Below are 26,679 nucleotides of genomic sequence, written 5' to 3'. Positions count from 1 at the left end.
AAGCAAACATACACACCGCAAGTAATCCGATCAGTCCCTCCTCCACCGAGCTCTCCTCCTTTTTGCTCCCCCTCTTCTCGAAACCCTAACACCAGATCGTCCTCCAACCCTAATCGGCGCCATGTCCGCCGACCAGAAACCTAGCAGCTCCGCCGCATCGGAACAAAACCCTCAGAAACCCGCTTCCAAGGATCCTAAGAGGAAGAAGGATGACAAAAAGGACGACGATTTGGTGACCTCCTCTTCTCATTTCTCTCTTTGTTTCTCGCCGATCTTGTTCTGATCCGTTTCGTCGATCTTTGTTGTGACCAATCTCGCAATCTTTGTCTCCAATTGCAGTCGGATGAGGATTTGGCTTTGAAGCAGCAGTTGGAGTTGTATGTCGAAAGAGTTCAGGACGTAGATCCCGGTGTTCAGAAGCTAGCTCTGGAGAGCATGAGGTATTCACACTCTTTTGGCTCTACGATCCTTTTTTGAGGGCTATCTTTGATTGCGTTGCATACTCTTTGCAAATGATACCATTTTGTCAAAAATTGTTTGTCTTTCAGACAGGAGATTCGAACGGCGACTAGTTCGATGACTTCCGTTCCAAAGCCTTTAAAGTTCCTTCGGCCCCATTATGGAACCCTAAAAGCGTACTTCGAGATAATGCCAGAGTCTGACTTGAAGGTATGGACTATATTGTTTGCAGATACCATGTGGTATTTACATATTGATTAGTACTAAAGACTTGAATGGCTTTATGAATTTTGCAGAAATATCTAGCTGACATACTGTCTGTGTTAGCCCTAACAATGTCCGCTGAAGGGGAGAGGGTATGTAAATTTACTTCCTGTTTGCTTTTCATATGTTGCATTTATCATAGTCTGTCTGTCGGAAAACTTTATAACAAACTCAACTTGTTGAGGGCAATGCCCTAGAAGGTAGTTGAAGTGTTGTCATGACAATGCTTGGTGTAGGTGCAATATTTTTACACATCTGTGGTTGCATGTGCTGTTGGTTTTAAGAAACTATCCAACAGAGATATAATAACAGTGAAAAGGTAATCACTGCCATAAATTTGAGGTCCAGTCCAGTGTAGTGTGATTGTTCCTACTTCCTAGCAAAGCAATCATTTGAGATGAATTACCGAATAACTAAATAAAAGTACCTGAAATGTATAGAATGCATTAAATTAACATTAATCTGTCACTAACAACTATATAGTATATACCATGGATCATCCATTTGATAGGAGTTGGCTGTTCTTCACTATACATGTAACTACCTTTTCCTCGGCAAGTTGCATTGATGAGCCATTGCATTTTGTGAGAAAGTTCCGCTGCTTGTCTACCCTTTCAAGATATCTACAAACTAAACTGGGTGCATCCTTTTTCCTAGTAGTAATTTGACGATTTGGTGTATACGTTGTGTTCCAATTTTATGCTGTTTTTGTCAAATTGAACATCTATTGAAGATGTGGAACATGCAAGTACTAGAAAAGGTAATTCAATGGATTGATGCTGGATAACCTAGTTACAAATGATTGAATTTCCACTAGGTGTTGGTTTTACTAGTTGAAAGTTTCTTGCTAATCTTGTATGTCTAATACTCCAAATTCTAAAATGGATAGTCAAAGTCTTATTAGACTATTGCTAGAGTAGAAATATTAAGTGGTGGGTTGCTTTTTTTTTTTTTGATATACAAAGTAGTGTTGCAAGATATGCTCATGCATGTTGAAGTACGAAAGATATGTTTAGAAGAAAATAATAGCTTTTTGTGTTGTCAGAATTTGCATATTTATGGTGCAATTGAGCGCTGCTTCATAGATTATTATTAATGTTCTGCAAAAGGTGATTAGGCAAATTTTATTAGTTTTACAAGTTTCAATTCAAAAGCATGATGACATTTGAGAATTCCTTGTTTGCTAAGCAATGAAGCATGGACATGGATATGACACGATATAGATACCGTGATACGACAAATTTTGAAAAATAGGACACGAACACGACATAGGATATGGCAGAATAAATAAATAAGTAAATAAAAAAAAATAAAATTGTTGATACATCTAAAGCAAAAGTTTGCCATCTAATAATAGAAAATACACATACATCAATCTATAAGAACTAAAAAGTATTCATGAGAAACACTCACCACATGTTTGGGCCAAACTTAATTTAACTATAAAAAAGAGGGCTATAGAAATCAACTTAACCTTGGATTCAAAGATTGTGTTAAGCAATTTTGTGGTGTATTACTTTCGTCCCATTTATCTACTAGGGTCTTGTGCACCACTGAATAAAAATAGGATTCGTTGCCTTGTTTTCATGCATAAATATGATTGTTGTCACCTTTTGAAATCCCACATTCATATATTAAATGTAAACATAATTTATCTGTGTCTACAACCTGTAGTATATTATATATAAGCTTTGTGAAGGCAAATGTATATTCAATCTTATCCCATTGAATGTCATTGGGAATTTTATTTTTAACAAATTATGCTTTTCCAATATCATCTTCCCTTTAGGAACTATATTTATCATTGATTACCATTGATTGGAGGCCTTTCTTGATCTTCCTAAATCTTTTCAATATTATAATCACCAAAGCAAAGCGAGTCTCCGCAATAGCAAGCAATTTTAAATTGACAAATTTATTAACCAATCTCATTGAATGTTGTATAATGAAATTTTTTATGCACATTACAGCCCCTACAATTACTGAAATCAAACACAATCTCATTTGCCTTGGTGTTTTTTGTTGCGCATATGTTCTTTAAAGCTAGGTTGAGAGTATAAACTATATTTTGAGTCTAAAATATGTGAGAAAATCTTACCTCAAGAAGCATTCTTGTTGTTTTGCAAACATGTGTATTATCCGTAACCACTTGAACTAATATTATGAGGCCTAATCTTTTCAATGATTTTAATGATCAAATTGGATATAAAAAATTTGTCTTTATATTTTCTTTCACAATTCACAGCCTTCAAGAACATATGGTCATTCTCAGTCACTACTAAAAATTTATAAGAGGTCTTCTTTGTGCATCAAGCCAACAATCACATACAATACTCATCTTTTTCAGTGCTTTTAATAGGGATTAGCAATATTTCAATCTTTGCTCTTTCTTATTGAAGTAGTGTAGCTCTCAATATATTGTAATTAGGGGGCATAAATCTAAAAATATTATTATTTGCTGCAAATTGAAAGGCTCTAACATAGTAAGGATTTCTCGCCAGATGAAAAGACAATCAATAGTATATTCTTGCAATCTCACAATATAATTGGCTACGAGCATTAGAATTAAATGACTTCCTAATAAGTGTCATTCCTGTTGCTCTTTTTTGTACTTGATGCCCCTTTCATATCAAAATCTACACCTCCAACTCCAATTGAGCTACTAGAAGATGTAGCTTGCCCAAAATTTGGCAAAGAAATTTGTTTAGGTATCGAATTTTTTGTCCTTTACTCAGCATATCAACAACTCTTTTACTTTCCATATATGTTCACTGCTCACTTTTGGACAATCTCTAAATCCATGCCTACTAATTTTCAATAAATAAGTCATTACTCTATCATATGATCCTTTATAGACTTGTTGACAATAGTTACATTTAAAATTATGATTGCCTCCACCTTTTTCTAATTTCTCCATCTTAGTAACATACTTTCACAAAGGATCATCTTCATCCACAGTCATAGAAGATGCAGTATTTTGACTAGACTCTGTATTTTTAGTATTCAGTTTTCTTCAACCACAATAAAACTACATTAGTAGAGAAAGATTTAAGTGACATTTCCTTCAATTAATAGATTAACAAAGTTTTTTTTTTTCACATATTAAGGATCACAATATCAGATTAATCATTAAAGCAATATATTACTTGCATTTACTTTATTCAAATGTCGTAGCATCTTTTGTCAAAAAAGAACATCACAGTGTCACATTATTAGTTTATCACCCTAATTATAAATAATATAAACAACAGAAATTTAAATTTAAGCCCTATCGGTATAAAAGAAAAGAAGGAAAAAAATGAAAGGCTTTAAAGGAATGCGGAGAGGCAGAGATGGATCATCGATCACTATGTGAAGAAGATTGGCCAATGAGGAAGAATAACATTCATTTTTATTCTAAAATTCCTAGAGTAGATAAGAAGAAATGAAAAAAAAAATTCTTGCACAGAGAGAAGGAGGTCTCAGATAAGTTGCTTGGCGGGGAGGGCGGGGAGAGATAACCTCACTGCTTGGTCTCAAAGAAGCTTAGTTACTCACCGTGCTCAACTACTTGCCGTCGCCGCACTGTTGTCTTCTGCTTGGGAGGGTTTTATGGCCGAGAGAGTTTTACGAGATGAGGGTGGATTTAGGTTTTCCTTGGGGATGACGTTTTAGTTTTTAATAAAAAACAACTCAAAAACAACTCAAACCTGATCCGTTTGACCCAATTTCATGCTCGCCTATGTTCACGTCGTGTCTCGTCCACGTTCGTTTTTTATTTTGTAATTTTTTAAATACAGATACTTCTAATATATGTCGCACATGTGTTCCACATGTGTTCGACGTGTGTCTATGTTCTACATGGACACCTCTCTTGGAAGGAGGTGTCCATGCTTCATAATTGCTGACCTTGATGTAATGATGTGGAAGGATATTTCTTTTTTTTTGGTGCCTTAAGAGAAGCAGAATAAGGGGTCCGATCTAGCTCTATTTTAAACTGAGGTGAAATCACATTTGCACTTGCGAGGGGTTGTCTCTTTATCAAATTGTATTTTAGTTTTGATTGCCCATGTTTGTGACTTGGAGTTGCAAACTATAAAGTGTGTAATGTATCTGGTGGATGACCATTAATTTTCGCACAGTCTAATTAGGGGATGAAATGATTTATAATTGCTCATATGTTCACTTTGCCAGTACCATGCTAATCACTGCTGTTTCACTATATAATTTCAATGCAGTACAACTATATTTTTCATGAGAGCACACTGACTCACAGTGAAGTTGCATTCCTCCCATTATAATAACTAACTGGGCAAGTGACATGCCCAATGAGTCTATCTATTATTTGAAGTTGATTATGTTTTGTCAAGACTGCTTTTTGTGTTCTCTTATTTAAGGTTTTGATAAACCTTTGCATGGTCAATGTACAACTCAGTTCTTTGTGTCCACTTAGCATATTAACTAATTTTGGTCTATGACCACCTTATTTCAACAACTAAGAATGTCTTGTAGGGCATCACAATTTTAACTCGAAAAGCATTATCAGTTGATATTCAGTTTTGTCGTATTTTTTTTCCTCTCTTTAAGGAAATCAAATAGTTCAGATATATGATAACAGTCATGCTTAGCTTTTGAATGCTTTTCTATTTTAGTTTTTTCTGATTTTCGCTACTTGTTCTTTCATTAGGAGAGCCTGAAGTACCGATTGTTAGGATCTGAGGGTGACATTGGTTCATGGGGTCATGAATATGTAAGGTAAGAATGGAGCTCCTGGAGCTCATTATGGTTCTTGGCAAACTGTCTTTTGGTTTCTATTAGTTTATATAACATGCTCAAGTTGGATTGTTATGTAAATGCAAACTTTCCTACTTTATTAATTGTTGTCAACTTTTGTAATGCTGTCTACTACACATGATTAGTCCTTCTGTTTTGTGCTTCAAATTATTTGTAAAGTTAAATTTTGGGAAAGTTAGAGCTCTGCCTTTGTGAATCGTTTGGGATGGTTAATTTTGAAAAGCATTAGGTTTTATATTGATCAGATCATACAAATATATAAAATGCTTTTATTGTCAAATTTTGGATGCTAGGTTAACTCTTTGAATCTTAAATATAGTCGACAAATAGCATGAATATCATTGGAGTTAAATGAGAAGTTTTCATTGTTTATCTTGTATTGTACTTGAGCTAAATTGTATATCATTATTGTTGAATTAGAATGAACTAATCCTATGGAAAATAAAGGTCATTAATTAACTTCACAGATCATACAAGGGAAGTTCTACTAAAGTTGGGAAATTTGTCAAATTGCCATTCTTTAATTAACAAATCACACAATATTTGGATGCTTAATTCTGGAAAGAAATTAGGTCTTATATAAATCAGATAACACTCATATTTGGGAGTGGGCTATTATTGAGCCTAGTTTCGAATTCTATGAAAGTTTAGCTGCTAACAAGATCAGAAAATAGAAAATTACAATAGGTTTTGCTGATGGGACCTAGAACTAATGACGAATATTCAATTCCTCCTCTCAATGATGATGATATGACGACAAAGGGACTCTTTGACCTCCGTAGTGCTCTCCCTCTCTCTCCCTAGTATGCTCTGATCCTAGTGGCAGTAGAACACCCTTGTTTTCGTACCCCTTGGACAAACATTGCTTGTGAGCTTGTAGTGCACCGTGGTGGAACAAGCCTTAGAATAATTTGTTCAAATTATTAATGAAGGTACAATAGAAGTCCCCTTTTCCTATTTAGTGCAGTTTTGCTTGTGCTAGTTTAGTTTTTTTTATTGTTGTTCCTAAAAGCTGTCTATGCACCATGAATCCAAAAATTGACCATTCCCGATCTGGGCTCGGAATCAATCAACTAACTGGTTTTGGGGGAATTGGCTAATCTGGCTCAGGATCGGCTAATTTGGGCCAAATAGGTCGGATCTGATCCACATCTGACCTGCAGACATCAATTGATGTCTAGTCTTCTTCCTTTCTCTCCTTTTCTCTTTCCTCCCAAACAAATCATCGGTGCTTCTGCAATGCAAATTTGGCCTCTGTTGATGTCCATCAAACTCTCCCGACACAGATTCGGCTTCGGTGAATTCCAGTGTCCTCGGGTATTTATTTTTTTTAATCTATTCTCTTCTCTTATTCAGTGCAAAAAAGTAGATTTTTTTCTTGCATTTCTTCTTGTTTTGTCTCTCCCACTCTCTTGAGAGCTTCTTCTTCACTGCAGAAGCAGCAAACTTTGTTTTTAATTTTCTTCCACACACACTCCTACTTTCTTCACTAAAAATCACTGTGCAACAATGATTTTTCATTTTTTCAAAAAGTTCTTTCATTCCCTCTCTCCTTTTCTCTATCTTTCCCTTTCGATTGCTCTTGCTGCAGTTTTCTCACTATTTTGCACTGTAAAACAGAAAATATTTACTTTTTACATTTTGTCTTTCTCTATTCTCTTCTTCATTGCAGAGTTAGAGAGTATTTAAAGGGCAATTAAGAGAGATTATTATCCTCTTCAGACACAAGTCACACAATAAGAAGGGCAGTTATTTGGTATGACTAGTTTAATGCAATTCCTCTTTGGACTACCAAACTCTAGACATCACTATTTACCAGCTTATTATAATAATGATAGCAACAAGCATAGGAATTTACTAGATTCAGTTTGGAATGCATCATCGTTTTGAGTAAGTGAATATTTTTCTAATTTCTTGTCTTCATATATGATTAATTATAACTCTCTTATTTTTCTATCATTTTTTTAATTTATTATAAATTTTTCCTGCATTTTAGAAGAATATTTAAAATTTTACATAATTTAAATATAGATGGATCCTATACGGTTGACATGTATTGTTTTTTCTAGCACCGATCTTGATACTTTGAATCTTTATCCTATATCTGGTGTGTATCGGATAGGAATGCCCCATAGCATGTTGGTTACTTGGTTACATATCATTTACTCCCAATCGAGTATCTGATTGGGAGAAAAAAAGATTGGCCATATATGCCTTGGCTGGATTCTTATAGGATGCCTCCTAACGCATTGGATACCTATCAGATAATACCAATTGAGTATCTGATTGAGAAAAATAAAATATTGGCCATATCCTTGTATATTCTTGGATTCTTCTAGTGTATATGAGGATTCAGTTTGGGATACAACAGTTCATTTTAGTTATTTGGTGATGTGTCATTTGGTCAAATATGATATCCAGGCCCACTAAGCATACTAAGAGCTTTGCTTTCTCTCTCTCTTCTCTCTCAGTTGCCCTATCATTTTTTTGTAACTCCAGCTTGATACAATGGTGGATTTAGTGTTGCTCCTTTCTCCCCCTTTTTTCTTTCTTTTGAAAGTTCTCTATGCTGGTGGATCTAGTGTTTGACAAACTGTCGAGGTCTCTGTTTCTCTAACACTCTTTCCCTTTACCCCATCTCTCTTTGTTCAGTAGTAGATCCCACTTCTTTTCTTTTTTAACATCAATCCTTGTTATCCCTTTTAGATTGATCATTGATCAAGAGAAGGCTTGGTGCAACACCATTTGGGGCATACATATCATAATTTAAATGTCATAGATTGGAAGTTATAATGTCATCCAAGGATCCTTTTGTGTTATGATGTTATCACCTTTTTTTAGATGGAAGATAGAGCATATGCAATAAGTGCTTGTTTAGAGGGAAGTGTCTTATCTTCCATATTTTTGCGAGTCTTTTATTTCTTTTGTACTTTTGATTTCCAACTTGCTTTGCATGTCTATCAATATACGTACTATTAAGTATTGAACAAATGCTTCCACATATAGGTGGTTTCTTTAGTGTGGAATTAATCAATGATCATATCCTAATCATTCAAAAGGGAAGGTGATCTTGTTGGGATTCACATAATCTTAAATTTGTGGAATGCTGTAAGATTTCTACCTTAGAATGATGATGGTTTTGGAAATTGATAACCCTATGGAAGGGCAAGTTTGTGGTTTAGAGAGAAATTTATATCTTTAAGATATTAGAAGAACATAGGCTATACTTATGAAATTCGTCCATTTCTGATCTTTAGTCTTACTGGAAGGGTCAATCAGTCAAATGCTCGTAGCTTTTTGATAGCTACGATGTCCCTAAACTCTGTATGAGATCCTTTTGGTGAATTTAGCTCATAAATATTATTCATCTTTAATCCATAATATTTGAATTAGTTGTAGGGCCATGTTTACTTTTATTTAATCAAGGGATAGAGGGGCTATTACCATAGTTTTCTTACCCAAAACACAAAAACCTCATTGATATTAACCAGTGTATTCTGATTTTGATGATAACTTTTTCCCATATTATGACTGTGGAAGCTGGTTATAGTCTCTTATATTTATGCCTCTGGAGTAATGCTTGTAAATTGTTATGCAATCATCTATCAATTGCTACGCCTATTGGTTTGATTGATCTCCCTTTTCTACTCATTCGAGCTGAGGTTTAAATGTGAGTTTGAATAACAAGAAAGGTTCTTTTATGCAATGCATTACATTGGGCCTCTTGTGGATTCCTCCAACTCATGACTGAAAGGGGAATATGTGACTCCATTTTGTTCTTCTTGAGATTGGAGTAGTGTAAGTAGTCTTCAGTGGATAAATAGGTAGTGGAATAAATTTATACTCTAATATATTATGGCTATAAAAGATGAAGAAAAGAATAACTATTTTGGATAACCAGCACGAGGCTCCTCCACTGTGGGTGTTGGAAGAACAAGTTGTATGCAGCCTAACTCCCATTGCTTGCGAAGCTGTTTTCCCTGAGCAATCTAAATAACATAATGTAGGGAAACATTAGAGTGGAATAATATGCTAGCGGTCGCTACAAAGTTTACAAGAACATACCAAACTATTTTGTGAGATGTGAAAAGAGATACATCCAGCAAATCAAGATCATCTTCTTGTTGATATGCTGATGCTTTCATGATAACTTGACAAATGCCCAACATTTGCATATACATCCTGCTAATTTACATATTTTTAGTTGATAAATTCTTTTCTAGTAGTTATTCCTTTGTTGTATATCCTGCTAATTCACATTTATTTTTCTTCACATGGCATTGTATGCATCATTTAGATCTTTTTCCTTTTCTTTTACTGTATTTTCTATAATATTAATGCAATTCTTTGTGGCCTATTTAGTTTTTTTTCTTTCTGTTATTAAATATTGTTTTGGATGTGTTGCTAGTATTTGCTAACTAACAGTACTTCGTTTTAAAAATATTACCCTTGAATATCAGAAACTTGGCTGGTGAAATAGCACAAGAATTTCAAAAACGCCAGGTTAGGCCTTCTTTCATTTAAATTAAGTGCTGCCAGCATTTCTGTTCTTATTTTAGTTATACTGTTGAAATCATCCTTTTGTTTTTGTTTCGTTTAACTAGCATTTCTTCTTCAAAATACTCATTAATTGCACATTCTTTTCTAATAGATTTATTTGGTTGCAATTGTTGATGGTTGATTTAAGACAGATTATAATTCACCAAGCTCTTGATACCTACAGCATTCTCACTAACTCTTTTGATCATTATTGGTGGGCATGCCTTTTCAATTCACAAAAATGCAGATATCTCATAAGATGCAACATAAGATTATTGGATCCCCAGGCAACATAAACTGGAGTTGTATGTAGAATGCTAGTGTTTTATCTCAAAAAAATATTTTCCTCAAGATAATTTCCTACTGTGTACGGATATTTTTTTTTAAGAATATAGTTCATTAAAGGAGGACTAAATACTAAAGCTTTTTAAGGATTTAAAAGGAGCTGCGTAATGTATGTGTGGGCATGTCTTTTTTTTTTTGAAGCTAAGATATGTCTGCGTAAACACTTTTATGTGCTGCCAAAATTGTTGGTATTAGTCACACACTTTGCTTTTAGAACACTAGTTTATTATTTTTTTGATTTCATGGATTAATTTGTTTGTTTTCGACTTTTTGTATTGTTGGAACCTCCTTGTCTTGGGTATCCACCAAGGCACTAAGAAAGAAGTTCCTGTTTTTTTCTGCCGATTGCCTATAACTTTGTATGTTTACATAATAAGAAAGAAAGTGGTTAGTTGTTCAGTAATATATATGTATATATATATTTTATTTAGCTATTTAGTCATTTAACTGATAACTCATCCCATGTAGTGGTCTAGGTTTAGGTATCATGGGATTTATACCTAGAATTCATTAGATGACAGTAATAATCTGCTCAGGATGGGGTATGCGCTTGAGTAGTATGCTACTAAGCCATATACTTTAATTTGAAGTTTGAACCACCCAAGGCCTAATTGACCAACCTGGGTCACATCCAGGTGGATAGGTTTGGTACCTTGTGGCTGCCTGGTTGGGTTTTGATTCTAAATTCTGGCTCAGTTTTTGATGTAAAACTTCATTTATTTTTAATTAATGTGCTTTTTATATAATTTTCCTTGTATCATAATGTTGGGATCACTTTCTTGATCGGAAGCTCCAAATGTTTCCAAGCCTGGCTGATGTGGGCATCAATCTTCAATTTGACCAAAATAAAGTTGCATGAGTCCAATTTTGGTCTAATTGATCTAATTAGGCTCAACTTATTTTCACATTTAATTTGTTGAGTTGATTTTCAAATGATCAATTAAATTAGTCAATTGATAGATATGGTAAGCCTATATGCGGGGGATGTCCGCATTGAGTTATTACCTAAATTGGGTTAGTCAATTTAGGTAAGACCTTATCAATTAGGATCCTATTAGGAAATGAATTCTTATTAGAATCTCAATTGATAATTATGGTAAGCTTATATGTGGGGGATGTCCACATTGATTTATTATCTAAATTGGGTTAGTCAATTTAGGTAAGATGATTAATTAGAGTCCTATTAGGAAATAAGTTCCTATTAGAATCAGCTAGAATCAAAGTTTTTAACCTATTTAAGGGTTATTGCATGAGAAACAAGGGACGATTGGAATAAGATTTATTTGAAATCTCTTATTTTCTCTCTTGAGATCTTTTTCTTCTCTCTCTTTCTCTCTCTCCCTTTCTCCTACTCTGTCTTAAAATTCTTCTCTAATATTTTCTACTTCCTCTCTAAACCTCTCTCCTTCTTCAGTCTCTACTTTTTCGTTGGTTACTGCTGCTGTTCAGAAGATTCTAATAGTGAAAGAGAATTTTTGGGTGCCCGGACGTGAAGAGGAAGACTTGGTTTCAAAGTAAAAGCACTACTAAATTAATCTATTTAAGGGTTATTGCATGAGAATAGTAAAGCACTACTATTCCATTTATTGGTAAACCGAAACTCTAAAGTCTTTCCTTACACCATATTTTAGGCTTTTCTACTATCAACGTACCTATTTGAGAGTTGAGAAAGCTACTGCCTTATTGAGAGTTTTTCTCTCCTTTCATCAAGTAGTGATCATTTTAATCAATTAACTTCTTATAAGTTATTGCTTACTATATTTTTCTTTAGTTACTTGTTTGGATCGATTGTTCTCCAAAACATTACATTCGTACTAGATTTGCATCATTGGCTCACACGCATAATCTCAGCTAGGTAAATGTGGTTTCTTGTAAGCAATTTCTTTGTAAGTTATTCTATTGTTAGTTTGTTACATGTTCATCACTATTCATTTCTTATTGAAAGTTAAATTTCACCTTATTGTGGTACGGCATGCATGACTTAAAATTTAGTTTCGAAATTTCTTTCGTTGTCTCTCTCTATCTTAGTTTTATCTTAGTTCTGCCGTTTTTTCAGTCACTTGTACAATATGAAACAGTAAACATTTTCTACTATTACCTACAGAGTACAGAGCTCTGACTCTACTTGAAATAGTAAATATTGATTGTCTTTCTTGGAGATCTTTTCAGGTCTTGATAGTATACTACTTTCTGCTATTCTTCTACTGTTCGTCTGCTGATTGACATGTTATTGCCATTAATAAATGGATACTGTGTGCTTTTTTCTTTTATGCAGTATGATGACATGCCTGTTGATGCTTTAATGGAGCTAGTGCAGCAAATTGTTGCTTTCCACATGAAGGTAGGCTTCATATGAAAGAGTTCAGAGATGAAAATATTGTGGATTTTCTTCCGTTGCAGTAGACTTGTACACTGTTAACATTTCTACTTGTTGGTATTTTACAATTTTTTTGGCGTTTTATTATACTGCAGCATAATGCGGAGCCTGAAGCTGTAGATCTTCTGATGGAGGTATGCGAAAATCTGTCTCTGAACTTATGTAATAGGTATATCTGAACTTTGTTGGTAATGCAGGTTGAAGATCTTGATTTGCTAGTAGAGCATGTTGACGCTACAAATTACAAAAGGGCATGTTTGTATCTTACTAGTTCTTCAAGGTATGTAAACTATTTCCTTCTGATATTTATCTTTCTCCTGTAAGCATATTTATAGCTGAACATATACGTACTATGTACTTTTGTCTCTTTCTGTATATATCTGCATGTGTGTTTGTAGGCGGCCGTGTGTGCCTGTCTGTGTGTAGGTGGGCATGTGTGCCTGTGTGTGCATGCATTAAGTGTATGTATATCTAAAACAACATACGGCTAGAACATGTTAACATCTAAAACAACATGAATCATGATAGGTTGAGACTTGAGACATATGGCTAGGACTCAGATATGTGGTCAAAGCTTTTTGATAATTTAATACATTATTGCTCTAAATGGTAAGCTGGTCTCTATGATCTCACTTACATGCTATTTTTTCCTGATTGTAGACCCCTAGCTCATGGATGCCACCCATACCGGTTGGCATGAGGGGTCTGTGCTATGTTGATGAGTTATGACATTGCCCATGACTACCAATAACACATACAAAGTGGAGATGGAATAAATTTAAGCTTTTTAAATTTCTTGACTGTCTAATTCATTAGAGTGGTAAAAATCATAAAATCACTTCATTAGTGTCGTCATCGTCATTGTGAGTCTTCTTCTCCAAATATGAAGTCAACTAGAAGGATTCATGAAGACTTGTAATTTTATCAGCAAAAAGAATAGAATAGAAGCAGAGGGACAGGATTGCGTGTCGCTGGCACATATGTATGCAGTAGTATGGCACGCCGTTTTGTATGTCTATGTTGGAAACATTTTGTTAGCATCGCAAAAGATGCAACTCATGACATCATGACCCATTGCTAACATACCCTTAGGTCTAGGCCAAGGTTGCGAAACTCAGTATCAAGATTGGTATCGGCTGTCCGAAAAAATGATACCTATTGATTGTATTGTATTGGACTATTTTTCAATTAAATAACTTTTTAAATTTATCTAAAAACTTATTTCTCTATTTTCTTCTTTTCCCTTCTTTTTCTCTCTCAGCCTCTTTTCTTCCCTCTCCCTCTTACTGCAACAGCCCAACTCCTAAGCATGATTTTGTTATTTTATTTTCCATTTCATCTCTCCCTTTCTCTTTCTGTCTCTTTCTCTCTCTCTTCACTCTCCTGCAGCCCAACTCCTAAGCATGTTTATTTTTTTGCTCTATTTCTTCTCTTCCCCTCTCTTTCTCTCTCTTCTTCCGTCTCCCTCTTATCCGCAGCCAAGCATAGTTTTTTATTTTTTATTTTTTTTCCACGTCTCTCTCCCTTTTCTTCCCCTCTCTCTTACCTCTCCCTCTTACTACCACAACCCACAAACTCTCTTTTCCTTCTCTTTCTCTCTCTTCCTCGTCCTCTTACCCTCTCTCTTTCTCTCTTTCTCTTGCTTTACCTCTCTCTCTTCCCCCCTCTCTTTCTCTTTTACCCATACCCGTCTTGGGCGGGATTGGCCAATACTGATCGGAAATGGATTGGTTATGCTTTCATGCCAATCCTTGTTTGACCTTCTCATTAAGAGTTCACATTTTGTAGAACATAACTTAGTTGTATTTGAGACTAACTTGTAGTTGTATTTACAACGTGCTAGAGCACATACACCAACACTTGTAATTTAGGCACTAAAATTCATGATATTCTCTAATGCATGTTGGATTATATGTTTATACTGTGGTTTCACATGATACAGTAGGTGTTGTGTGAATTTGATATTCTGACATCTGCAGTACTATGTTTTTCATGTTTTCTCTTGATGACAACCAAAATATGGGGCTTGCTATTGATAGCTGGATTAGAATATCAATCACTGGGAAACTTAAGCTGTTATTTAAAATTATTTTGCAGAATTTAGTGAGTATGTGCTGTAATTGATATTCTAATCTACATTAGGTCATCGACATTGTCTAAGATTATTTTGTAAAGGTAGATAGCAACTTTTGTTAGGTCAATTTGAACTTCAACTCCAGACACTCTTAATGGAAAATTAAGCTACTCGTGGAAGTTTTACGAACAAATGCTATCTGTTATTGTTAGGGCCTTCTTTAAAGGATAATGGATTTTTGAATAACTGTCTGTTCATGCATTCTTATTGGCATTGCAATTTTTTTGGGAAGAAAGCTCCCAAGCTGTAGATATCTTTGATCACTAGTGCCATGCGTTAGTCAGGAATTCTTCTATTTGGACCGTGTCATGCAAGAACTTACAATATCGGAGGGAAGTACTTGAACAATCAAGATTAAGCTTGATAATCTAAAAACAAACTAGAGCATGTTTAATTGATTTTCACCTAATTGGGAGAACCTCCTTCTGGCTTTTTGATACAAATCTAGTATGAATGCAATGTTTTGGAAAATAATCGACCAAAACAAGTAACTAAAGTAAAATATAGGAATTCATTTCCTAATAGGATCCTAATTAATTAATTCTTACCTAAATTGACTAACCCAATTTAAGTAATAACTCAATACGGACATCCCCCGCATATAGGCTTACCATACCTAATTCAATTGATTATTTGAATTAAAAATCAACTCAACAAATTAAATGTGAAAATACGTTGAGCCTAATTAGCTCAATTAGACTAAAATTGGGTCAAGCAATTTTATTTTGGTCAAATTGAAGATGATGCCCACATCACTTTTCTAGTTCTACAATTAATGCAGGACAAGGAAAAAAATAATATAAACCTTCAAAGGATACCAGTCATGAGAATTTATTAAGTACGAGTATGGCAAAATCAAATAGCTAAGAAATAGGTAATACTAGCACATTTAGGGGTAGGGAAAATGCAGCAGGGTGACCTTGTAAAGGAAAAAGGAATTGAAATCAAAACATAAGACCTTTTTTGGTTCGTGCATAAAGTTTTTTAATGATGACTTTATGCACGTCTCTTAAATGTAAATTAGGTACATCTATAATATTACTTGCATTTTATTATTTGGTTATAAAACATAATGATTTACTTGAATAAGTTTATGTGAGAATTTATGTTTGATTACTAATTATAAATAAGTATATTAATTGTAACAAAACTTTTGTTTAGAAAATGTGCATAACTTTATTATATCCTCTACTTATGATAAGATTTTATGCATAACCTGTCATGCGATTTACCTTATACAAGATTTAATTAAAATATACATAAGTGGGTGTTTCATTGTAAAATATATTTAAGGAAGTTATAATTTATGAATAAGTATCCTTTGTGTACTAACCAAATGCCACCAGAAGGAATACCTGCACCAGCCGAGATTTGGTTTCAAAGATAAATATTTGAGGAAAAATAGCATAAAAAGAGATATCCGCATTTTGTTTTAGGCAACATAGCAATATAGTATATCCAACGAGAAAAAGAAAGAAAGAAAGAAGCAAGGGCAACACAATCTGCTATTGTGAAATGTGTTAAGTATATGCTCTGCGTGCAGAATGAAATTTCTTGCCCAAGGGCTATGTGGAAATTAATGTTAAGAATAGTATTCTTCTGTTTGATTCTTTATTACAACTCTATGATTGGACTTCAGCGCCTAATGATGTTAAATTGGTAGTGTCGACCAATATTTTCTAATTCAAATTCTGATTTGTGAACACAGCACTGTGATCATGTCAATTAAGTTTGATAGGAATAAGCAATTCCCATGCTCTGATTGTGAAGTTAGTCATGCTGTAGGAATTTTAAATGATCTAACCATATAAATATTGCAGCTACCTCCCTAGTCCCGATGATATATTGGCACTGGACATAGCCTATACTATTTATATCAAGTTTGAAGACCTCACAAGTGCCCTGCGTATTGCGCTTCTTCTTGACAACATTCAGGTCCGTCTGTGAACCATACTGATCTAATAATCAAAAGCTAGGTGCAATGCATATGTACTCACATGATTTTATGTCAATGGCAGTATGTAAAGCAGGTTTACACGTCAACGGAGGATCTGCTGCTGAAGAAGCAATTTTCTTACATTATAGCACGCCATGTAAGCCATCTCATGTTGTATTGAGATGTACTATAGTACAGGCCTCTGAGATAACTTTTTGTTGGAGTCCTTATTTAGTATTAGTTGATTAATTTTTTATTGGAAGCTTATAGAGTTTGCCAAATTCTCTTCATATGTTCAGTATAGTTGTCTAACTGAACATTTCCTATTTCAATTCAGGGTTTAACAGTGGAGCTTGATGATGACATAGCTGCAGAAGACAATGATAGGGATATATTGCAAGATATAGTCAATAATACAAAACTGAGTGAAGGATATCTTACTCTTGCACGAGACATTGAGGTCATGGAGCCAAAGTCTCCCGAGGACATTTACAAGGTGGTTATATTTGTACAATAGGCACTGTCCGTTTGATAGCTGTGTTTCAAGAGTAGATATACTATGCTTGAGAAAAAAACAATGTTTTGATTGCTTATTTTTGTGGCCTTTTCTTATGTTTGGAGATTGATCTTTATATCTATTATGTACTTCAGTATGATTCAAGTTGATATTATCATTTTCTTATTTTGTTGCTCATAAGACTCCTTATTAAATGTTATAATATTCAGCAATATTTCATTGGCTACTGTTGTCTTATACTTACAAAATGAAATGCAAGTTAAATCATGGGGAGAAGTATTCACACACACAACACACACACACACACACAGGCATTCTTGTGTAAAGTTAGCTGCTAAGTATTTTATTTGATTAGGTGCATTTGATTGATGGACGAGCCAGTGCTAGTTCAAGTCTTGATTCTGCACGACAGAATTTGGCCGCCACATTTGTTAATGCATTTGTCAATGCTGGATTTGGCCAGGTAAGCTTTACAACTTGGTATGTGTGATTTTTTAACCATGAGATATAGTTACGTATCTTTCCTGATCTTTGCAGGACAAGTTGATGACTGTCCCATCAGAATCTTCTAGTGGTGGAGCTTCAGGAAGTTGGCTATTCAAGAACAAGGAACACGGAAAGGCTAGTGCAGCCGCTAGTCTGGTATTGCTTACATTCAGTTCTCTTGCTGTGAAACTTCTTACCACTTTTTTAGATATTGATACTATAGTCACTTAATTCAGGGAATGATTCTGCTGTGGGACATTGACAATGGACTTGCACAAATTGACAAGTATCTGCATAGTAATGATAATCATGTCGTTGCGGGAGCTTTGTTAGGTGTTGGAATTGTCAATTGTGGTGTGAAAAATGATTGTGACCCTGTGAGTATTTTTTCTCATTAGATACTGGTAGTGAGTTCATCCGGAATGCTCTATTTTTGTTTGACATTTTTATGTAACTATTTTCCTTCTCTAGGCGTTGGCACTTCTCCTTGACTACATCAACAGGGAGGATACCATCATTCGTATTGGATCAATCTTGGGTCTTGGCATCACATATGCTGGTTCACATCAAGAAGAGGTTGAACCCCTGTGTTACTTATTTATTTAGTAATTGGTATGCATGAATACAATTATATGGTCCTTGTTCTTGCTAACATTTCTTCAATATCAGCTTAGAATTCGTCTGTCCCAAATATTGGGAGATCCAAAAACACCTCTTGAAGTCCTTGTATTTTCTGCTCTTTGCCTGGGGCTAGTATTTGTTGGTTCTTGTAACGAGGAAATTGCTCAATCAATCATTTTTGCCTTGATGGACCGTAGTGAAGCAGAATTGGGTGAGCCCCTTACTCGCCTACTGCCGGTGGCTCTTGGTCTTCTGTATCTTGGAAAGCAGGTAACTTCATATTATATACAAATATGGGCATTTTGTTTAATACTTGTTTTTCCTGTACCAAATGTTAGATGAGGCTAAGTGTATTTTTTCCTTCCTTTTTTCCAAATTACTTTGGTATGTCTCATCTAGCTTCATTCCATTTGTAATGTGTTTGTTGTAAATGCATGAAAAAATAAAGTGATTAACCAGAAAATTAGAAAAAAAGATACAAACTTTGCAAATGTGGTGGAGGCCATCACTTGGTACAATGGTAAGGCGTGCCCCTTGCATTGAAAAAGGTCATGAGTTCAATTTTTGGAAACAACTTTTTTGAAATAAGGGTAAGGCTGGGAATATATCCCCTGTACCCCATGTAGGTGAAAGGAACCATGTGCACTGGATGACCTTTTTTATTTTTGCATGCATTTGAATTCTATTTCTCTTTCTATCATATATATTTTGAATGGATTTGAGTTGTTTCTCTTGTATTATTTATATTGAATATTCCTGTTGTTTCTTTTCTAGAAAATTTATCAGAACCCCTTATGTCATGGACTTTTTATGGTTCAAAGCTTACCTTAGTCGCTTTTTCCCAAAAAAAATTGCTGCCTTTAATAATAGGTATCCAATTAACACTCTACAGCTATCATTATAGCACCTTAATATTACTATCACAAAACTTTAGTAATCATACTTCTAAAATTATCAAAATACCTTTGCTGAGAGAATAATTTGAATACCCATTGAACATAAGAATAATTTGAAATTGAAGATATTAAAATTAGAAAGAAAGAATTGAGACAAATTATGTAACTGATGAAAGTTAAAGTATTATATTTGAGCTCATCGTGGGCATTGATGAGAATGATTTAGAAATTTGAAAAATGTCACCTTGAATAAGATTGGATATTCCTTTGTAGATTTTTATATGTTAAATTAACCTGAGGTGTTAAATATATATATATATATATATATATTTTGGAAAAGAAATAATGTAGTGTTTGAACCAAAATAAACTCCTACAGGTTTGGGATCTTTTGCAAATTTACCTAAAATTCTATCACGCCAATGGATGACTACTTGAATGTGTTTGTTTCCTTTTGCTAGTGTGATTTATTCAGTAAGATACAGTTAGAAAATACTCTGAGCTGTGCATATGCATTTCTTTTATCTTTTAAGCTGTGGTTTATTCTTCTCTTGAATGAAGTTTAATGAAGTGATTGCTTGCATCATTCTATTGCTTGCTTACCACTCTATTTCAATTTGCCTGACAGGATAGTGTTGAGGCTACTGCAGAGGTTTCCAAAACTTTCAATGAGAAAATAAGGAAATATTGTGATGTCACACTCATGTCCTTGGCTTATGCTGGAACTGGAAATGTGCTCAAGGTTTTCTATTTTGCCTTCCTTACTGCTGGAATTAGAAACTATATTGTTATGTTTGGAATCATTGTCTACTTTTTCCCATGCAGGTCCAGAATCTCTTGGGTATCTGTTCTCAACATCTTGACAAAGGTGAGACCCACCAAGGGCCTGCTGTCCTTGGAATTGCTCTTATTGCTATGGCTGAAGATCTGGGTCTTGAAATGGCTGTCCGATCATTGGAGCGGCTTTTACAGTATGGGGAGCAGAATATTAGAAGGGCGGTACCTCTAGCTCTTGGTATACTCTGTATTTCAAATCCAAAGGTACATCTTTTTAGTAATTAGCTAACAGTATTCCCAGTTAAGAATTTGCTTTGGTTTGGAACTAAAACAATACCAAACTTTTTTCTAAGTTGACAAATAGGTAGGAGTGCAACAAAGTTAGCTTTGATGGTTGGCTGATACACAACTCAGCTAGGCTATCATAGATAGGTAGCAATGTGTCCGATCAGTCTCAAGGATTAGCAGTGATAGGCTACGATAGAGGGACTTCGGGGAGTCCAATTATTACAGCCATTTCACATGACTCACCATCTAGATTTGGCACATCCTGCCCTTCCAACTTGCACAGATCGATGAAGTTTATGGTATAGATATTTATAACTGTGCCTTTAGTAGTGAGTTAGGTTAAAAAAGCAACCTATCTCCATCCTGTAAATTCAAACCAGGACGTCTTACCAACAGCATGCAATCTGAAAAAGCTTGCAGAATTTTCCGATGAATGGTTCTTAAGTAATGACAACTTTTAGTACCACTGGGAACTATGTTCCATCCTTTCAGCTTATTGGTTTATCTATCAGTAGACGCAGCTGATTTGGGAACAAGTTACGCTATTAATTACTGATATTAAACATAAACTGAACAAATATGGTCTTTTGATGCAGAGGTATTCCATAAAGCATTTCCTTTTTCTGCTGCTTATTGTTTTCTTCTGATTAGGTTAATGTCATGGACACGTTAAGCAGACTCAGCCATGATGCAGATGCTGATGTGTCTATGGTTAGTTTTTCGGCACTGTGAATTATCATGTTCATTTACCCTGTCAGCAGTATTTCCAATAAACAGATTTGTTCATATGCAGGCTGCGATTATCTCATTGGGCTTGATAGGTGCTGGTACCAATAATGCTCGCATAGCCGGCATGCTTCGTAATCTCTCAAGTTATTATTATAAGGAAGCTGGCCATCTCTTCTGTGTAAGCCTGTGATTGCATTTTTATACTATGTAGTGGTGATGGCCTAAAATTCATCCTTAATCGAATCAAACATATATGCAGGTAAGGATTGCTCAAGGTCTTGTGCACTTGGGCAAGGGTTTACTAACACTTTCTCCTTACCATTCTGATCGGTTTCTGTTGTCTCCGTAAGTATTACGCATTTTGGGCTTATTAGATGTCATAATGGCTGTATATCCTAAAATTTATTTGTATCCAGGACGGCTCTTGCTGGACTAGTTACTGTTTTGCATGCTTGCCTGGACATGAAGTCTATCATTCTGGGGAAGTATCATTACATGCTTTACATACTCGTCTTAGCCATGCAGGTGCAAATTGATCCTCTCTGCTTGTCCTTTTTGTTGTTAATGCTGGGACCGTTATTTTTCTTTTGGATCTGAAGTTTTATTTTTTTGCTCATTGTAGCCAAGGATGCTGTTGACAGTGGATGAGAATCTGAAGCCTCTCTCTGTACCAGTGCGGGTTGGGCAGGCTGTTGATGTAGTTGGTCAGGCTGGAAGGCCGAAGACAATTACTGGATTTCAGACACATTCTACACCTGTCTTACTTGCTGCAGGCGAGCGTGCTGAGCTTGCCACAGAGAAGTATGTCATAACTTGATAGCCCTTTTATTAATTTCATCATCTTTTGGCAATCTTTAGTTTCTAGCATCTCATAACTTCAATTTTTATTTCCAGATACATTCCACTCTCGCCAGTACTCGAAGGCTTTGTTATATTAAAAGAAAATCCAGATTATCGTGAGGATCACTAAGGAATCTGGTGGTCAGAAGCAAGTCCATGTTTCTTTTCTGGATTTTGGTGCGTTCTCCCCATTCATTTGTTGCTGGTGCTGAGCTGCGGCAGTTGAAGGATATGTAATCGGTAACAAGTTTCATTTTTCTGCATGCGTATACATCTTGGATGGGGATGAGATAGCCAAAGATCATAAATATCAGCACAATGTTATAGTTTTCGACATCTAAAAGAGCTGAAAACCGGTAGCCAACATTATCTTGGTTTTTTATGTCTAGCCAAATTTATTGACCTATCAAAGGGAATAGATATCAGTCTCAATCTATGACCCAGCTATCTAGCTTGGATCTGACATAAAAACAGTACAATGTGTAGGATAATTATGAGCATCTAGTTACACAATGCTTACGATTATTGTTGGACATCTGAGAATTTTCGTTTTTCTTTCGTTTATTGTGTTTGATGCTGTTAAACAAAAAAATTTGCTAGTAAAATGGACACCTTATTGACTGCAAAGTCCCTTTGTCCAACACAATCTAGATCAGCATCGAACTGATTGAAAAATTGTTTGACATCTGCTCTATAGTAGTTCTTTTTAAGATTTCACAGCTATATCAGGCTTTGTTCAAAATCGTGGTTATGAAAACGTGAACACGGAACCACTACTGTGTCTCGAAATGATTGAAGCTGATTAGATATTTGATCTTTGGTCCTTGCTGGACTACACCTGATGCATTTAGCAATTAATCATTTCGCTCTAAATGAGTGTCATAAAGAAATAGTTATGAATGTGATGGAAGATAAGAGAGATTGCATTAAACGTGTCGGCCAATTTGGTCTTGATTAATTGGCAATGACATGATCATGGAAATCCAGATACAACTTGTTCTTGGAGTCTTTTCTTTTGTCAATTTTCATTCACTTGGTTCATTCAACTATGCTAGGGAGTAGGGACTCCAATCAAGCCTTCCACTGGATAATGTGTAGTTATTTGAAGTTTCCACCGGATAATGTGTAGTTATTTGGAGTTTTTGGACGGTCTCATACTTTCACTTCTGGGATTCTCTCTCCTCCTCTTAAGACATAAATATATCCTTTCCCTAGATTTCTTTATCTTTCTCGTGAGAGCTTTTCCCTAGATTGTAGTACACTCACAGTGCATGTAATCAATAACTTTATCTCCAACCTTTCAAAATTGGGTCTTCTACGAAGTCTGGGGAAGGAGCAGCAGCTTGTCCCCCTCTTCTACTTTACCAAGCAAAAAGTAGGCGTAGAATCCAATTCCTTTTTCGTTTTCTCCAATTAACTCCTCTATTCCTCCTCCCCCTAGTTGATAAAAGAATAATTCCACTCTAAGATAGAGATGCCTAGGAAGAAGAATACCTCCTACGGTAGCAGATGAGGTACTGCATTCTTTCAGCAATCAGAAAAGCTAGCAATTGGTTTGGATTTTGGTTAACGTGATGTTATCATGGTGGGGTCTAAAGGAAGAAGTGCGTGTCTACTTCCTAAATCTTCCACTAGACAAAAATGGGACCACTGGTACCTTCTTTTGGTGACATTAGTACCAAATCATTAATCTCGAGATTTGGGTTATGAGGATGTAATCATGGCTGCGCATGAGGGAGATTGAAGGGCCCATCACACGCAAAGAGAGCAAATTAGGGTTGTGGTTGTCAACCAGAGAGTTAGGTCAAAATTAAGGCGGTATTTAGTTTCTTAAGTAATTCTATCACAGTTACAACGACCTTAACTTATTTAATTACTTGTTTCAGATACGTACTGTATCATACCATGTCTTAAAGTACATGCCTTTTGATTCATTTTCACATATAAAATTAATGGATATAGTTGCGTCTTAGGATTGGTTGATATAATACAGAGCATATGCATTCTTTTATTCCTCTCCAACATTGCAACTGTCACTCTACTCCAATAAATAAATTTACGATTTATGGTGTATTATTGTGTGGAAAAAATTAGGCAGACTAAGAACCCTCACTCTGCTTCCTTTGCCTGTTGAACCCTAGGCTTTATTTGTTTCCACCATTTTATCTGTGTTCATTCAAATGGTTCTTCACATTCGTTAATAAATACTAAACCCCTAACCCTACAGTCATTTAGCCATTCCGTAAGTTTGAATAGTTAATTCATACTTCCACCATATTTTATTCATTATTACTCTATAGTGGATTCGTCATACTTATTTGAAACATATGCCCCATATATTCTTCTTTTCTCATAGAAAAAGTTACATAATTCACAAATCCTATAATTAAAATCCATTGTTATTGAATTATTGATCAGCACATTAGGCTAATTAACCCATTCTTACTCTATAGTTAATTTGGAATGGACCGCTTAAAAAGAAGAAACTATTGAAATTCTCACAAGAAGAGATGAGGGTGGTCTCAAAGAAAACCCTCTAAAAGAAAACCTGCAAGGTTGTTTTACATTACCACACCAACAAATTTTCTATTGGATACTAGTATATACAGGAGCCTCACAAGAGAATCATAGAGTGTATACATTGCTAATATGCTCCGGTTAAGAATGTATTGGTGTTTAATCGATCTACTCTAATTTTGAAATTATGTGTAGTTAGTCTAGGGCAAGGCATAGAATATGATTTCGGTGGTGGAATTGTGCATGTGAGTGTTAAATCGACGAGAAGAACGAAAGGAACGTGCTAGTTGTGGTGGTGGATGGAGCAAAGGACGTAGTTTAACAGATGATAATCTTGGGTAAAGGTTACGTGGTAATCTTGGGTAGATTGCATAAATGATGTTAACTTGATAAAATAGAATATGGGATGATGGAGAAATTAAATCATTCTTTAGGGTCAAGGGGGGTAATCAGTCGAGGAGGAAGGAAGCAATGGCATCTCTAGATCAACTAGATTGGCCAAAACTTGGTGTTAGTCGAACTAGAGAGGACGAGAGCGAGGGAGATGAAGTTAGAGATCAATATCCTTCAAATAATCAAAAGCATAATCAAAATGGGTTACCTAGACATGTATTTATAAGTTAACCCAAGTCCTAAAGTAATTTAGAGTTATTCTAAAGCAATTGAATTCTAAAGCAATAAAAATACGTAAATAATCAATTGAGTGTTCAAACGGAGCCCATAGGCGTTTGAATGCCCAAGATGGTTTTATGCTCTTAGGCATTGACGTTCAAATGCCTAGGCATTCGAACGCTTGGACATGAGGTGATGTTTCAGGGTTGTTTTGGTTTGTTTTAGTCACCATGCATTCCTCACATTGTCCTCAAGGTGAAAAGTTGGAAAATCGGTCCATGATATCTGTCTTGAGCTACCATATTGTCTTATTCGTCTTGCTGTCGTGTTTGGCTCAGGCCCACCATAGCATGTAAGATTGGGCTCGACTTTGTCTTCACGCCCTCTAGCCACACCACTCCACATGCCCACTGAAATTAAAGATTATCGATCCTGGGCTTTGAAGCCATTTGTTACCTAGGACAACATCAGCTCCTCATATGGCAAGAGGATACAAGTCCACCATCAAATTATGGCCTTGGACACGAATCTCCACTTGGCAACATAAATTATTCGTCCTAAACCTTGTGCTATCATTGATTGCCACTTCAATCTCGGTAGTGGGTTCCACCTTTAACCCAATTTTCTCCACTAACCTCTCATCTAAGAAGTTATTCATAGCCCTTGAATTGATGAGAATGTGTACGCAATGCTTCTGGACTAAACCATCTACTCAAAGTATCCTTGGTGCAATGTTTCTCGAGTACGCGTGCATAGAAAGTTTGGCTTACACTTCTTCCACTTACCCCTCTATTGTCTCCTTTGGTTTCTCCTCGTCTCCCTCAACATCAACATCATCTTCCTCTGTCTTCTCATGTCCATTAATCAATATTATGCTTTCTATCATTTTCACACACCTGTGACTAAGTGTAAATCTCTCATCATAATAAAAACATACACATTTTGCTCATCTCTCCTCCACTTGGGCTGGTGTTAGAGTATGAACAACGGGTCTAAAACCTCCCCTCACATCCGCTAAGGTTTGAAGGGGTGGTCGTTGTCCAAAATTTGCAGCAGCAATGTTTGGTCCAATAGAAAAACTTTCCACCATGAGGTTCGACTGAACTGGGTACTTCTCATCTCGGCTAAGAACAACAGTCCATATCTAGTTTTAAAGTCCTCTATGCTTCTTTTCCATGAGTAGATCTGCTTTATAGGCCTCCTCCAAGGTCTGTGATTGAAGCGCTTCAACATCAACTTCGATTTCACTCCGCAATCCTAAAATAAAAGTGCTTTTCAATAATGAATTAGATCATGGTGGAAAGCAACAAGCACTAATTCTATCAAATTCCTCTTGGTATGCAAGCACAGTGGTTCATTGAACAGTCTTAGCGAGGAGAGCATCAAAATCTTCATAGTTCACTGCCATAAATAGTTTAGTGAGGTTGAAACTAAAGATTTCCCACAAATCTAAGTTTTGGTGTACAGTAGCGGCTTGGGATTAATGTAGGGCTCAATCCTCAAGATTAAAGCTTGTAAGAAAGACTTTTTGATTCTTCGGCGTCCTCTAAAAATTAAAAAATTGCTCCGC

General features: G+C 35.5%; 1 protein-coding gene across 1 annotated transcript; it reads left to right on the top strand.

Moving 5' to 3' along the window:
* On the top strand, positions 1 to 22,607 carry LOC140799772 (26S proteasome non-ATPase regulatory subunit 2 homolog A-like). The gene is made up of 25 exons (XM_073154226.1): positions 1 to 232; positions 340 to 440; positions 549 to 669; positions 756 to 815; positions 5,390 to 5,457; positions 9,957 to 9,999; positions 12,656 to 12,721; positions 12,853 to 12,891; positions 12,955 to 13,037; positions 16,712 to 16,826; positions 16,910 to 16,984; positions 17,165 to 17,323; positions 17,700 to 17,807; positions 17,882 to 17,986; positions 18,067 to 18,207; positions 18,302 to 18,406; positions 18,500 to 18,721; positions 19,975 to 20,088; positions 20,172 to 20,387; positions 21,063 to 21,122; positions 21,205 to 21,318; positions 21,400 to 21,485; positions 21,557 to 21,665; positions 21,763 to 21,941; positions 22,035 to 22,607. Exons 1-25 carry the CDS (start codon positions 122 to 124, stop codon positions 22,108 to 22,110), a joined length of 2,676 nt encoding a protein of 891 aa, XP_073010327.1. The 5' UTR covers positions 1 to 121; the 3' UTR covers positions 22,111 to 22,607.
* The last annotated feature ends 4,072 nt before the right edge of the window (positions 22,608 to 26,679 follow it).

The sequence above is a fragment of the Typha latifolia genome, chromosome 13 (genome assembly GCF_019914945.1).
Source record: "Typha latifolia isolate L0001 chromosome 13, TyphaL0001v2, whole genome shotgun sequence".
Lineage (NCBI taxonomy): Eukaryota > Viridiplantae > Streptophyta > Magnoliopsida > Poales > Typhaceae > Typha > Typha latifolia.
Note: the sequence above shows the minus strand (reverse complement) of the source record. Positions and strands in the feature narration are given on the sequence as shown.